At 36.4% G+C, this 16,811-nt stretch overlaps 1 protein-coding gene across 4 annotated transcripts in view; it reads right to left on the minus strand.

Moving 5' to 3' along the window:
* Positions 1-4,512: 4,512 nt before the first annotated feature.
* CDC27 (cell division cycle 27) overlaps positions 4,513-16,811 on the minus strand; it is a 67,731-nt gene continuing 55,432 nt past the window's right edge. For 3 of the 4 annotated variants that reach the window (XM_027052011.2, XM_027052007.2, XM_027052006.2), the window contains 4 exons: positions 13,690-13,818; positions 7,922-7,996; positions 6,953-7,109; positions 4,513-5,102 (listed from right to left, as the gene is read on the minus strand). In XM_027052011.2, coding sequence (XP_026907812.1) covers positions 5,020-5,102; positions 6,953-7,109; positions 7,922-7,996; positions 13,690-13,818 — 444 coding nt within the window. In that variant the 3' untranslated portion in view covers positions 4,513-5,019. Of the gene's footprint in view, positions 5,103-6,952; positions 7,129-7,921; positions 7,997-13,689; positions 13,819-16,811 lie in introns of all 4 variants that reach the window. The other variant, XR_003417770.2, reaches the window with a different exon arrangement.

Genomic DNA, 16,811 nt, shown 5'->3' on the forward strand with positions numbered 1-16,811 from the left:
CACCACAGAAAACATGCCATTTGAGTGATTTATAGACGGTTATGCTAATACAGCTCTAGATCAGGGGTTGCAAAGTATAGAATATCAGATTATATATACAGTATAATCTATACTACGTGTATATATGTTAATATATATGTATATATACACACACGTACACACAAATATATAGATAGTAAATACTAATACTTTGTAGGCCATGTAGACTCTGTGCAACTATTCAACTCTGCCACGGAAGTAGAAAGCAGCCATGGACATGAAAACAAATGGCTATAGCTATAGTTCTAATAAAATGAAATGGGCAACGGGCCAACTTGGCCTGTAGGCCATAGACAATCCCTGTCCTAGACTCAAAGTTTACTGTTCTACAGTGAACTTGTCTCACAGGATCATGTCTTGGGATCAACCCAATCGATTTTCCATTCTATCATCTCTACCCTATTATTATCACTGTATATTTGTACAGTGCAGCCAAAGCACTTACATGGTAACTTAACACATTTGATCCCCAGTCCTCTGTGAGCTAAGAAGGGTCAATCTGGTCTTCTTTGTATTGATCAGAAAAAGGTTTAAGTGTGAATCATTCAAGGTCACAGAGCTACTGAGAGGCAAAATCCATTATTTCCTAGTTATCCTGGTTCAGTGCTTTTTAAAAATACACGATTAGAAACCTTATGTCTACTTCATTGTTCTTCTCAGCTTCCACTGTTACTTCCTTTCTGATTCAAACTTCAGTGAAGCATTATGCATTTTTAAGACCTTGAATTTTCTTCTCAACTATAGCGTGTAGCCCCAAATTGAAAATTCTATTTTGAGGATAACAAGTATAAAAAGAATGCTTGTGATAGGGAGGGGAAATTGGTAATAAAAAATTAAAAAAATTTTTTTTTCTAGTTTAAAGCAAATTCTAGTCATTCAAGGAGAGAGAACACGCTTTTAATTTCAGTGTGAGAGGAAAAACAGAGAGGCAGGATACAGATCAACGCGCCATCCACGGACTATACACATGATATTTTTAGCATCTAAATACTAAAATTTCCTCTGTAAAACCCAAACTGTTAGGATACTCTTTAGTAGACAATTTAAAAATGCTAGAGAGGACACCTAACAGTCAAAATTAGACATGATTTGAAATTCCCAGAGGAAACCCATACACTAATGCCAAAGTGTCCAGCCCCATCATCTAATAGCTGACCTGGTTTTCTCTTTTGTAAAATGGAGGGATACCCACTTTATAGCATTGAAGACTGAAAATACTGTGTACAGATCAAGTGACACAGTATATATGGCAAGCTCTCGTTAAATGTGGCTATTTAGCGAACTTTGCGCTTAGAAAGAAAAATAAAACCTATACCGAACCATTAATTAGCAGCTAAACAAGCCAACGACTGCTTCCTGTCTACACTTCTAGTTATCCCTGTCCAGCTGACAGTAAATAGCAGGTCCTAGGGAAGACTATGGTCTTGCTCCCCCTGATCCGACCAATCCCACTTCACGTGTTTTCTGTTACTATTCCTTCTTGCAGTCTGAACAAAACCATTCAGCTCTCTACACTGTATCCAAGATAATCAGACCAGAGTAAAATTTAGTTTCTATGTTCTACTTCTCTTAGGATTTTTTTTCGTGATTTTTAAAACAGATCCTGAATGGAACAAAAAAGCTTTGTATCCCTTTTAAATAAATTTTGGAAGTCATATATATGATTAAAGAACAAGCAGGTGAGTTGCAAAGTAGCAGCTGCTGGCAAAGGGCTTCTGTTGTTTGGAAAAAAAAATACTCTAAAAATTACCACATTTTGGTCACAATATTAATTTTGAAATTCCAAATACTAAAAAAGGATGTGAGTTAAAAAAAAAAGTGTATGTATGTATTTGAAGAGGGTGTAAGTTAAAAAAAAAAAATTAGAGAAACACTGCCCTAGACTTTTGTGGAATGTAAAACTTAATTTTTTACTATTTTGCTGAGCCTTACTATAAAAATACAGATGGCACAGCTGTTGTATATCTTCAACCACTTGATTATAAATTGCTTTCAAAAGTAATTTATTTGGATTTTCTGTATCCTTTAATGAATTGCAAATATATTAACAGAAAAGGCTCCCCCCCTCCCCCCCCAGGACTGTACAACTTCTGAAATAAGTCAGGAAAAGAAAAAAAAAAAGACAAAATTACATTGTTTCAATGCAAATAGAACACACACATCACACCCACACTTGCATTTTCCCAGGTTTTCACAAAGAAAACAGGTCACCATATTTCTCAGTGAAGACCCATACTATACTCTGGCTAATCAGAGACTTTCAAACTTTTTTCTTCAAAAAGAGCATTTTTAATAGACTAAATACTGGTTATCACTGAGTTTTTGTTTAAGGTACAACAGCAGCATGGTTCAAATGTAACTTGCAGTTCTTGGAAAAAACAAGAATTTTAAAATAATGAAATACAGAAAAAGTAGGGACCACCTTTCATTATTTTGAGTACCATTGTTCGCTTGAAAAAATATTTCCAACCTTCTAAAATCCCAGAGTTAAGAACTATTTCCAAGGAGGAAAAATATCCAATGCCACAACATAACTTCTGAACAAGAGTGTGTGTGTGTATACATATATGTATGTGTGTGAAAAGCTTAGAGTTAAAAAAGGATGTTAAAGTTCTTGTATTTTAAATTTCCTTCAAAGTAACTTCTGAAATTTCAAACATTTTGCTTGATCAAAACGTATGTCTTTTTCTGATTGTTTGATCTTCATTCCAGGCAAAAAAAGCAAAAAAAAGCAAAAAAAAAAAAAAAAAAAAAAAAAAAAAAGCAAGCAAGCCAAAAACAGTTACAAGGTGGGAATAAGGCTTCAAATACCTAAATATTTTGAAAGTAGGTGTGAGGAAAATGAAATCAGGCTAAGCTTGGGCTGAGTGTCCCTCAGCCAGCCACTGCCATGGTGTACCCTCCACAACTATCTTTTTATGCTTGGTCTCAAAATAAGTACCAGAAAGGCTCTCACCTCTGGCACAGGACATAAATTCCTACTATAGAAAAGATAACTATACATCAGCAAATTATGTTCTGAGCTTAGCGTTCTCCAGGCTTTGTAACAGAGCTCAGGTTGAAGCTTTCTATGAAATTCTCTATTTGATACTGTTATAGCGCTGGCTTATGATTTGCCAATTAAAAAAAATAAAAGAGTATAAAATTAAATATTACAGAACTAATGAATAAAATGGAATATTTGTTAGAATCCAAGTGCTAGCCTTTGGGAATTTTTAATGATCTTCATTTACTCCCAAACTTTCTTTTTTCTTATAAATTATTTTTTTAAGCAGCACATATTACATAGATTTAGGTAGGAAATTTTGTTAAATACCTCTCTGGCACCAATTACCTAATCTAAGACTCGGACTTGAATTAATTTATAATGATATCTAATCCACATTCAAGTGAGATTAATAGTAAATGATAGAAAGTAACTGAGTCTACAGGCTAAAATTTTCTTCACATCTTCTGTACTCCACCTTATTTTCACAACTTGACTAACAAGTACAGGTAACCAGTAGATAAATTTATCCTTCATCAAAGAATCCAAAATAATAACCGTAGGCCTGTCATTCGTAAGAAACTATAATTTGTTATATTCTGACATTGGCACTTAAAAAAATGTTAACAACTAAAGTTTCTCTAAAAATTTCAATACATTACAATAAAGGAGATACACAATTTAAGACTTTAAATCTGTTACTGTGAAATTCCAATAATTCCCATTTTATTATGCATAATTAGATATTTAAAATTGTGGCCATTCCCCAAAGACACCAACCTATATTACGACACACTCAGGAGAGAACTCATCTCCTTCATAAGAATGGTTGTTTTTTTTTTTTTCCCCCAGCTAAAAATTTCTAATATCCTAAACCCAATCACTCTTGGTAAACATTTTGGTGACTCACACTACTGAAAATAATTTGAAGCAGAGAGCTGAAAAGAATGGAAATGACCTCAACCAAAGATAACTACACATTCTTGTACCCTGCTTAAACACTTAGAAAAGTCAAAGGGATACTTTCTTGAACAAATATAGATTCAAGGTCATGGTACAATTTTGATTGTATTAAGGCTTTGCTATCATGATCTCTTTTAAGTCTCTCCACTTTAGTGTTCTCATTTTGATTCTTATGGTGAACATAAATGGTTATTAAGGGCCTTGTTTTGGCTTTTCAGTGGGCAAACACTCTATCATCTCTGAATGTTTAAGGTGATCCCACAGAGCTCAAAGAGAAGAGGCAAAATGGTAAGGGAACAACTTGAAAGTTTGCAATACCAAGACAATGATCAACACTTTGAAGCAAGATGAATAAATTAAAATTCTTGGTTAGACATTAAAGCATTCTTGCCAAGAATAAGTGTACACTGTATGGAGGGATAGTTGATTCCTACACATGAGTCCCAATATGCCCATTACATTTGTTTATGGGAGACACTGCAAGTTTAAGGTAATTTACATTCCTTGGCAATCAAGTTACTCTGTTATAGGCAATGTCTTTTATTGTTCCATCTGGCACTTGCTAACACCATTCTTGAAGAACCTAGAAATGAAGGTCAGTCACTCTGTTAATCAGGAACAGAACCAAATGAAAACAAATTTTTGGAAAACGACCAAAAAATTCTGGTTCATCACTATTTTCCATACCTAACGGTTCCTTCAAGATAAAACGTTAACTCTTCCTTCCATGATAGCTTTCAACAAAGGGAGATTAAAGAAAAAAAAAAAAAAAAGAAAAGAAAAGAAAGTTCCCCATCTTACCCCCCTAAATTGTCATTCGTACTGGTGAAAGAGCCAGTCTTGTTAGCAGCTAAATATTGCACTGCCTTTCATTCTGTGTACAGTCAGGGTCCAATGAAAGTGGCACACTCATTGTCTAAGTGATGGATGATGACACTGCCGGCTCAAGAGTGAAGACTCAGTATATGGAGGGACAAGAAACATGTCAGCACTAATCACACATCCAGTTGCAAAAGTCTGGTTTCCGGAAGTTAAAACTCATCACTTTCAGCTGCATGAAGTTGTGTGTCGTCTGCGTCTGTCATGCTGCTCTCCTGGGATTCATCTGTTCCCACTTTAAAAATAAAACAAAAGTCTACAGTAAGGTGTCTGATGAATATTTCTTGTTGGTTCATGAAAACAAGGGAGACTATTCTACGTAGAGATGAGATCTTAAATTCAGGCCCTTAAAATCCTGACATCCTTCAATCAAATGCAATTCAGATTCCTTATTTTACAGCATGTCTGACAAGACTGGTTTACTGCATTTAACCTTTAAGAGTTTTAACAAAGCTACCTCTCCCTAATAAATTCCTTATTCCAACACTAGGAATTAGAACTAGTTCTCCATGACATTAAAAAAAGACTGTCATTCCCTCCAACTGTTGACTCCACTCTGGGAATAGTCCCTGCTAGTGCACAGAAATATAGAATATAACCCTCAGTTCAAAAAGGGTTATTGGGATTATAGGAATTGTAATTTTAATTACAGCCTTTTGCCAAGTTTTCTGGAAAAAACCATCTTAGTTTGCCTCATCAGAAGTTTCTCAATTCTCTTACTAAAAAATACTATTTTTTTAAAAAAAGTATTTATTTACTTGAGAGAGAGCACATGTGCATGAGTGAGGGAGGGGCAGAAAGAGAGAGGGGGAGAGAGAGAATCCCAACCAGGCTCTGTGCCGTTAGTGCAGAGCCTGACGCAGGGCTCAATCTCGTGAACCATGAGATCATGACCTGAGTCAAAACTAAGGGTCAGACGCCTAACCGACTGAGCCACCCAGGTGGCCCTAAAAAAATACTATTATATGAGGACTTAGTTCTCACTACTTATTTTAAGATATATACTCAATTTAGGGATAGAGTATTTACTACTGCCTTAAACTGTGTTCCTTCCTCTTGACCCTTCAATTAATACATATAAGCCATATTTTTGGATTGTGAATTTGCCAGAGCTTCATAGAATTTGAATAGTTACTGCAGATCTGTCAATACTTTAAAAGTGCAAAACTGGGGCCCCTGGGTGGCTTAGTCGGTTAAGCATCTGACGTCGGCTCAGGTCATGATCTCAAGGTTCATGAGTTCAAGCCCCGAGTTGGGCTCTGTGCTCAGCTCAGAGCATGAAGCCTGTTTCGGATTCCCTCTCGGTGCCCCCTTCCACGTTAGTGCTCTGCCTTTCAAAACTAAATAAATGTTAAAAAAAAATTAAATATATTTTTAAAAATGTGCACAAATTTATTATTCATTTACTTATCACTTATAATGTCTTCAACATATTGTCACATCTATCATCCTGCCCATCCCACTCTGAATTCCTATGAAGCAGATAAGGCAGGCAGGCATTAGTTACATATTTAAACTTAAACTGAGGTCCAGGTAAAAATTTGCAAAGGATTTGTTAAAGTCACACAGCAAATTAGGTTCAAAACCGAGACTAGTTACCTGACTCCACATGCACTTTGTTAATATATTGCCATAATTTAATTTCCCTAAAATTCCATTTGGTATAAAGAATATACCATGGTTAGAAAAACAAATTAGGGGTGCCTGGGTGGCTCAGTTGGTTAAGCGTCCGCCTCTTGATTTTGGCTTAGGTCATGATCTCAGGGTCACGAGACTGAGCCCCATGTTGGGCTCAGCATGGAGCGTGGAATCTGCTTGGGATTCTCCCTCTCTCTCTGCCCCTCCCCAACTTGTTCTCTCTCTCTCTCTCTCAAATAAAGTTAAAAAAAAAAAAAAAGGGAAATTAAAAAGCAGCCCACAAATTCTTATGCAAAAGGTAGCTTTCTGAATACTCAATACTTGAAAAAATGTTTACTCTGTGTCATAAAGAAATATCTGTACTGCTCTGCCTAACTCTGAGTTGATGTTTTACTAGCCCTCTGGTTTGATACACTTAGAAATCTAATTCATATGGATGGTACTCACTGATTTGTTCTTCTTGGGTTATTGGCTCCTCATCATCTGGAAGGTAGCGCTTGTCAATTGCCTCTTTAATCTGGTTATTGGCTCCTTTAGGATCTAAATCCATAGCCCAAGAGAAATTCATCAGGGCGAGGTGCGTTTGACCTAACTTCTTGTAAACCTAAAAATAAACAGCAGCACTACATTTTTCATTAAGTTGTGAACTTCAATTATAAAATCCTAAACATTAACAATTTAAATAGGCTTCTAATTTACATGCTGTAAACCCATTCTGATGAGTAGGTCATTTTCATCCTACAGAAGAACTCAGACTAACTTTTGAGTTACTTTTGATATAATCAGATATTTTCAGAATTCCTTGTCTCTGTCTCTCCAGTAGTGAGCTTCCAATAAATCACATTCTGATTGGATCAATGACAATTGAAAGAAACGGACTATAAGCTGCTTGATTAGCAATTCATTTACACTGATTTCAAATGTTGTTATATCAACTCCGAACACCTGTCCACCGTTCTCAGCCTCCTTAACCAGTTGGCATTTAGGGGCCCAGTCTGTAAAGTCCTTACTAGTCTGGCTTTGGAAATCTCGGGAGTCGTTTCTTCTAATTAAGACAACACCAGCCATTAATTTACTTTTTGGGGGGGATGCCTACATATTTTATGGATAATTGGAAGCTAAGAGCTTTCCAAGATATAGTCTCAGTTATGAACTCATGGCCACTGGCTGCAAGTGCTAATATACTTCCAAAACCATAGTATGGTTAGGATATACGGTGTATGTTCTTATTCCTTCATCAGGATATCATCTTCTTAGATCTTATAACTAACTCTGTTCTTCATTCCCAGAGCATTTAGTTCAGAGATCTAGTTGAATTTGCTCAAGAGATGTTGCATAATATGTATAATATTTCTCCTTCAGAAGTTAATGTTTGTTATAAAAGTCACAGTTTAGGACCTTGGCCCCAATCTTTACCTTTCCTATTAAGAAGTAAACGAGGGATTCTTTGGGAACAATTTGTTTCAATTCTTCAAGTTCTTGTAAAGCAGACTGAAAAAAGCAAAGAAAAACAGAGTAGCAAAATTTTACAAAGTTCTAACTAAGCAAGTATTATTTGATTTCCCAAATCATCTTAACTAAAGCTTACTAGATCTTTATCAATGCACTTCCTTATTGCATTAATTCTTGTCATGAAATAAAATGCATGAAAAATACTTACGACAACAGAGACTAAGAAATGGCAGGAATTCACCAGAGTACACTGAGAACACACACACACAGGTGGTGACAATACTTGCTTTGGTCACCGTTTTATATAAAATAACAATGCTCCATTACACTGTGTGTGTAAGAGCTTTGGAAACTAAGTTGCAGAACAAAATAATTCCGAAATTCTGTTCATAGACCTTCTCCCTGATGCAAGCACCAAGCTTTGAATACCAACCTGCTATTTTAACTAATGATGAAGAGTCTAAAATTTAACCCTCTGAATTAAGTCAAAATTGTCTACAAATCTTTTGACCATCGCTAAAGGGGTTGGGGAAATTGAGAGAAAAGATAGAGAAATAAGATTTGTATTTAAAAGAAAGACATGATGATCAAAAATAAAACTGGGTCCCCAATTGAGATACTGTCTGCTTTTCACCTAAGCAAACGGACAAAAATAAAAATAAACTTTGATATATAAAGTTACTATGACTGAGGGGAATGAGGCATTTTCATCACTGAAGGTGGAAATGTGACCTGTTGCAAAGCCTGTTTGTGAACTCTATTTAGCATTACCTATTATGTTAAAAACTGCATGTAACCATTAATTCAGCAATCCTGCTGCTAGGAATTTATCCCAGGGACATATTCAAAAAAGTTCATTAAACCATCTTTGTAAGAACATCCCATTCAACATGTTACTGCAAATCATTAGAAGCAATGAAGGTGTGTCTAATCATAGCCTAGTTAAAATAAATTATGGTCCATCCTCTATGGAACACTAGATCTGTAGGTACTCAACTCTATGCTAACAAAAAAAAAAAAAAAGATACAATAAAGTATGTGCAATACTATTTCTTTTGCAACAAAACATATATATGACACATATACAAATAGTTATGTGGGTATTCTCATAAGCACTTTATAAATACACTTACGTGAGCACATATATGTTTCCTTTTTTTTCTGGCAGAAATCAATACCTATATGCCCCTAATCAAGGTAAAGGTGGCTTACCTTTGGAGAGGGGATGACTGAGGTAAAGGGGAAGACTTTCTATTTTTAACATGGTAGCTTTCTCAATTTTTTGAATTTTCTAAAATAAATATACTTTATTTCTCTTTAATGTCCATAGAGATTATCTACTTTTCTTCTCTATACATACCTCTTTGTAGTAAAACAAAATCCAAAGTAAGTCAGGTTAAAAAAAAAAAAAAAGATAAATACCAAATATCTATCCACAGAAATGTTAAAGTGGAAGAAAAAGCAAATTACAGAATATGTGTAGTTGTATTAGCTTCTTATTTTGTCATAACAAATTACCACAATTTTGATGGCAAATAAAACAAATTTTTTTATCTTATAGTCTGTGCATTAGAAATGCAATTTGAATCACACTGGGCTAAAATCAAGGTGTCTTCCTTTCTGAGGGTTATCTGTTTCCCTGCCTTTCTTCCCAGACTTTTTAAAGGCTGCCCACATTTTTTGGCTTGTAGCCTTCTCACGCTGGTTCTGACCACAGCTGGCAAAGATCCTCCATGTGATCTTTAAGATCCATGTGATTAGACTGGGCCCACCTGAATAAGACAGGATACTCTCCCCAACTCAAGGTCCACATCCTTAATCACATCTGCAAAGTTTCTTCTGCCGTGTAAGGTAACATAGTCACAGGAACCAAGGATTAGGGCCTGGACATCCTCGAGGGGTCAATACTCTGCCTACCACAGTAGTGTAAGCCTACTTTGTTACAATTAAAAATATGTACATGATGAGAAAAAGATCTAGAGAAGTGTGTTCTGAGTTGTTAATAATGCTCCTCCCTTGGAGGGTCAGCTTATAAGGCACATTCAACCTCGTATTTTTTTTATACTTTCATATTATTTGAGTTGTTTGGTAACAGGCCTATTACTTTCATAAAAAGCCCCCACAAAGATACAAGGACTAAAACAGTGATCAAAGATAGTGGGCTAGCAAATGTATCAGACGATTATAGAATTTAGGTAACATAAGGGGATTTATATGTTGATTGGTATGAGACTTTAGTTTTATTTCTCTGAAAAGGGTGGAAAGGAACCAATCTTACTTCCCAGTTATAAAAAAGTTTAATACAGTCCCATCCCACCCTCCCTTCACCTAAGGCCAAATGTAATTTCTTGGCTTTTGTAAAATTTTTACTGGCATTATCTAAAATGAAAGGTTCATATACAATATTTTTGTGGAAAGCAGCGTGAAAGTAGCCGTGTGGTAGATTCCACAGATTCATTACCATACTAGAGTGACGTGTGACATTTTCTGTAATAAAAAGGATTGAGAAGAGAGTAAAGGCACACACACACACAAACGCACGTGCACACTCTCTTGGGACAGTGTGTTTGTGTAAAAGGCTGTGTTTTTTACACAAGTATGTAGGGAGCTCTGGTGCAGCCTGAACGTTTCACATGTTCCTAACTGCTGGCAACCCACGAGAAATAAACTCAAAGGACTGCTGGGCTGAATGGGTCTGAGAATCACATCTGCCTGTCTAGGAATGGAAGATTTACTACGTGTGGTAAGTCTACGAGGTAGACTGTTCTCTTTTCCTTCCATACTAGTAAATATTGTAAAATATACACGGAATAAAGTCTCAAGATAAAAGATCTGTGGTCATGGATATTAGTTACTTAACGATCACTGTTACACCTGTCTGACATTACTGACAGGGACTGATGAAGCCTGTATCACAATGAGGAAGCCTGGGACTTACTTTTAATACCACAGAGAAGCACTTCTCACACTTCTTGGGTCTCCAGACCTCTTTATACTCTTAACGTTTATTGAGGAACCTGAAGAATTTTTGTTAATGTGGGCTATAGCTATCAATACTTACCATATCAGAAATTAAAACTTGAAAAGCTTAAAAAATATTTATCCATTAATTTAAAAGTAACAACAATAAAGCCATTACTTGTTAACATAGATAATATCTTTTTAATGAAAAATAACTTTTTCAGAATAATAAGTCAGTAAGAATAATGGCATTGGTTAATATTTTTGCAAATCTCTGGTTGATAGAAAATAGCTGCACTCTCTTATCTGCTTCTGCATTCAATCCATTATGTCATGTAGCTTTTGGAAAATTCCACTGTACATTCGTGAGAATAAGAGTGAAAAAGGCAAATAACATCTAAATATTATTATGAAGATAATTTTGACCTTGTTTACTCCTTGAAAGGATTTCTGGGGACCTCCAGATGTTCTCAGACCACACTTTGAGAATCACTGCTTTAAAGCAATCTTAATCGGAACAGTGCACTCCAATCCTTCGCTGCTACACCACACACGGTTCAGAACGGACAGCTTTTCTAACTGTGTGTTGTAATTGTTATAAAAAATTTCATGCATCTATCATACCTCCCCACCTTGATAATCTAATTACAAAGACTCATTGAGAAACAGTGTCTAACATAGTGTCAGAGTTCTCATTTTTGCCCTAAAAAGACTTAAGATTTATAGCACATTAAAAGGGGTGATATTAGCAATGCTTTTGCCACAGAGAGATTGAGGTGGCCCTCTAACACCATTGGATTTTCATTTTGGAGCCAAGACATTTTGGAAGCAATCAGTAACTTTTACTTATGCCCCTTTTTATATTATTTTAATATAGGTATACTGGATACACCGTGCTTCAAAGTAGGTCTTATAATTTAGCTGATACTCAAAAATGGCTATGACCATTATAACTTGAGCAATGGGAAAGATTAGAACTTGGGCTTCTTGAAGCAAGTACAGGGCTGACTTAAATGGCATAATATCTGGTAGATGTGTTGGCATTAAAATGCCTTTAAGAATAATTGAATAAAATCCTTCAACTGAGGAACCTGACCCCATATCTAAAGAGGTTATAGGGTGCCTGGGTGGCTCAGTTGGTTAAGTGGCTGACTCTTGGTTTCGGCTCAGGTCACGGTCTCATGGTTCTCATGGTTCGTGTTTGGGCTCTGTGTGGGGGGCTGTGTTGACAGTACGGAGACTTCTTGGGAGTCTCCCCCCTTACCCACCCCCCATCCTTCCCCTGCTCACTCTCTCTCAAAATAAACAAATAAACCTAAAAATAAATAAATAAATAAAGAGGTCCAATGAAGCAAAAACATGAAAACAAATGATGAATTACAATTACAGCACCTCAAAGAACAAGTTAAAAGTTGAAAAGTGTTTATTAGATCTATTTTTTTCTTTTTCCTTTTTTTTTTGGAGAGTGTGTATGCACGTGGCACAAGCTGGGGAGGGCCGAGGGAGAGAATCTTAAGCAAAAGGTCTATGCCCAGCGCAGAGCCTGACACCGGTTTGATCTTATGACAGTGAGATCGTGACCTGAGCCAAAGAGTTGGGTGCTTAACCAACTGAGCCACCCAGGCGTCCCTAAAAGTTGTTTATTAGATTTAAAAGAAGCTTTTATAAAAGAACAAAAACACTAAGGACTAGACATCCACTTCTTTGATAAAGAAAAACAGAGTAAGATTAGTGGAAATCACTGAATAAATGACAATGAATAAATTAGATGACTGATCCCTTATATATCTTTATTAGTCTGCAAATGTTAAGAGCTTAATATTGGTCTTGTATTTTTCAATTTCAGCAAATGTCAACGTGTACTGGAAGAACTGACTTCTTGGGAGAGTCTACTGAAATGGATTATTTGGTCCAACATTTTCTGTGCACTTAACTTTGGGTTTTTTGTTTCTTTGGTAAGTTTTTACTCTTTTTAGAAAGAAGAGCCTAAATTTATTAAAAAAGTAAACTGAACTTTCAATCAACACTTTGGAGTCATGGTTTGTGATTCAGAAATGATAACAAAAAAAACCCATGTCACTTTATGCCTCTTTTCTCTTTCTCAATTTTCCTTCTCTTCTTTTCTCAGTATATGTATGTATGTATTTTTTTCAGGCTACAGCTGCGTAATTGGGAAAACAGAGTGAGAACTAAAGACAGAAACACATCAGACTAGATCAAGTAGCCTTGTTCTAAGCTTTTATAACTCACTATACTTTTCCTTTATGTATTCAGCATGCACTTTTTTTGTGATTATTTGATTAATGTCTATTGTCCCTCTGGAAGGGTGCTAGCTGGTGAGCTCTTCAAAGGTAGGAAATGTGATTGCTTTGCCTTTGCCCCTTTATCCCTAGTCCCTGACATGGAATAGGCAGGTACTCAGTACATATTTGTTGGATTATGCACAAACATTCATCTGTCACCTGCTCAGATATATTGGTCTTAGGGGATGGTTTAGGTCTCACCTTTAAGATAACCCCCTGATGGAAAAACTGCCGTTCTATATACAGAATCTTTACAAGGGATAATGACATATTCCTAAATAGCCACACACTCATCCTGCATATCAGTATTTCATGAAAAAATAAGAATCACAAAAGAAAATAAATAGCTTTTGAAAACGGGAAAATAAACTATCAGAGACGAAAACTATAAATAAATTTTGGTTTATTAAAAGAAGGGGCAAAACTTAAGCAATAAAATGCTGAAAACCATTAAAATATGTATCTTACCTTATATTTTTCATTTGCAAATAAAACTGAGGCTCTGTGAAATTTGCATAGAGGGTTCTTGGGATCAATAACAATGGCTTTGTTTAGGGTATCCAAAGCCTTCTCAGATTTTTTCAGTGCATGCTGAACCTGTAAGAAGTAAAGATCACATTAATGTTTCCTTTTGATATTTATGGAGAAAGGTGAGAACCAAATACTGTCACTCAAAACCAACATAGAAATAGTAAAATCACTGGGGCATCTGGCTGGCTAAGTTGGTAGAGCATGTGGCTCTTGATCTTGGAGTTGTGAATTTGAGCCTCACATAGAGATTACTTTAACAGCAACAACAACAACAAAAAGATAATAAAACTACTAAAGATGAATGGTCTAACTGGATTTTCCACAGGGTTAGGTGGACTCAATAATTGAATACCTGACTATTAATGGAGTATCTCTAAAGTCTCTTTGAATTCTATCTAGTTCAACTGCTTCACTTTCACGATGAGAATACTGAACCCCAGAATGTTAAATACTTTGCTCTGGGATCAGAACCCAGGTCCTCTGACACCCAATCCACCATTATCCATAATGATAATCCATACTGATAATTCTATCTGTAGAGCAGATATTCAGTTATTTTTAAGTCTAAAAGACAAGGAAAACCCTGGTTTTCCCTTCACAAGAAAATCTGTACTATTTAGCTAAATAATACTCACATTTCAATAGGTTTATTATGGTCCTCTAAATATTGGGCTTTGCTTTTTTTGTTGTTGTTTATTTATTTTTGAGAGACAGAGCATAAGCAGGGGAGGGGCGGAGAGAGATAGACAGAGAGAGAGAGAGAGAGAGAGAGAGAGAGAGAGAGAGAGAGAATGAGAATGAATGAATGCAAAGCAGGCTCCAGGCTCTGAGCTGTCAGCACAGAGCCTGAGGCGGGGCTCAAACTCACGAACGGTTAGTTCATGACCTGAGCTGAAGTCAGAAGCTTAATGTACTGAGCCAATCAGTTCTTCTCCCAAAATGAACAGTGAAATCTCAAACTAACATAATTTCCTCACATTGTACGTCCATTCCCACAAAAGCCAAGCTTGCTGAGAGAAAGAGAAGGGCAGAGGAGGGAAAGAGGAAGGAGCTGGGTAAGAGGCAAGAACAAAAACTTCTGGTACCATGCTTACAGAGAAACTACTACGAGATTTCAGAAAGCAAACAGACTTTTTCTCCTATCAACGTACAACTTATCACCCATAAAAATGGTGATCCAAAAACGGACTCAGTGGAATAATTGGAAATATTATCTACCATCATGCATGGATTTGAATCATTTTTAATATCCTATCCTAGAAACATTGTACAAATCTTATGATTAAAAAAATTAAGTCTCTGTTCTGATTTTTGAAAGATATCTTTTGAGGCGCCTGGGTGGCTCAGTCAGTTAGGCATCAGACTTTGGGTCAGGTCATGATCTCACAGTTTATTAGTTTGAGCCCTGTGTCAGGCTCTATGCTGACAGCTCAGATTCTGGAGCCTGCTTCAAATTCTGTGTCTCCGTCTCTCTCTTCTGCTCCTCCCCTGCTGGTGCTCTGTCTCTCTCTCCCGCTCTCAAAAATAAATAAACGTTTAAAAAAAAAAAAGGTATCTTTCTATGACAATATCTGTAACATTGACAGGTATGTGTTAGGGCTAGTATCATAGCCTATTATGAATTTTTTGACCTTTTTTTTTTTTTTAAAGAAAGATAGTAAAAGCCGGACTCCCTTAGGGCTTCGAACTGTGCGTACAGAAGACAAGTGCAGTGAACACAACTTTCAGTCCCGTAGCCAGGATGAGGCCACTCCTCTCCATTCCACCAGATACTGCACCTTTCCAACAAGTGTCACCCAGCGAGCCAACACTTGCTATTTTCCACCATGTGCTCTTCTACCTGCAGCACCAAACTAACTGGGTATGACTTTTTTTAGACAACTGACCAACTCCCGACCTGCTAAGTTATTTGAAATCTCTGTGCTGAGTTCATCAAATTGGTAATCTTTGCCTTCATCATTTTTCTATTTAGTCCACTGAGTCAGTTTTTGTGGTCAGTTGTTACCAGATCAAACAGGTCATGTAGACAGAGGGTACAAGTATTTTGGGGAATGCTGCCTGTTACCAAAATGTTGGAAAAAATTTATTTCAATATCTTTCAAATTTCAAAAAGTGCAGTGGATAGAATGCCTACTAAACGACTGTAAAATACTAAAATCTTCCATCATGCAACGTGTAAAAAAAACCCAAAACATTCAGCCTATAAATTGCTCTGTGATTACACTTCACTGTCGTCTTAATGCAGTCCTTTTTCTTTTTCTTTTTGAGTGAGAGAGCACTTGCGATCAGGGGCGGGTGCAGAGAGAGAATCCCAAGCAGGCTCCCTGCTGTTGGCACAGAGCCCAAAGTGGGGCTCGAACCCACTAACTGTGAGATCATGACCTGAGCCGAGATCAAGAGTGAGACACTTAACTGACTGAGCCACCCAGGCGTCCCCATCTTAATATGTTCTTTGTATGTGCATATACATATACATATGTGTATACATGTATTATGTGATCTATGCAATAGAAATTATGGGAAGGGGCAGCTTTGGAGTATATATCCTGTAATTCTTTTATGGGAATAGGTGGCAGTGTTTACATAGCAGCACTTCATCTTCAGGCTTGTACTGGGTGCTGTTGCTTGCTATCTATGAAATGTGTCAAACAAGTTTAAAGTTAAGTGTGTTCTGAAGAAAGGTGTGAACAATAGTGTTCATGAGCTTTTAGAATGCTTTTCACTTTCAGTCCTTGTAATCCAGCTGTTTAGCAGCTAGAAGCAATTCAAATAATATGAGCATTATCTCCTGCTAAAAGTAACGTTTTCAAGTTTCCATGGCATATTATGATTGTAAACGTCTCAGTTTCAATACTAAGTCTATGGGAGTCCCATGAACTTCCTGAAATGTCTGTAGTAACTGTGAGTTATGTTGAATAAGTGTGGCACGAACAAAGTGTTTTATTGCACAGAGTTAAATAGTATGTTGCCTGACAAAGCTATTGCTATTTTATTACAACCTTACCTCTTGTTTTTATAAAATGTACCAAGATTTAATTGATAACTTTATTTTACAAGTA

Source organism: Acinonyx jubatus, chromosome E1, assembly GCF_027475565.1.
Source record: "Acinonyx jubatus isolate Ajub_Pintada_27869175 chromosome E1, VMU_Ajub_asm_v1.0, whole genome shotgun sequence".
NCBI lineage: Eukaryota > Metazoa > Chordata > Mammalia > Carnivora > Felidae > Acinonyx > Acinonyx jubatus.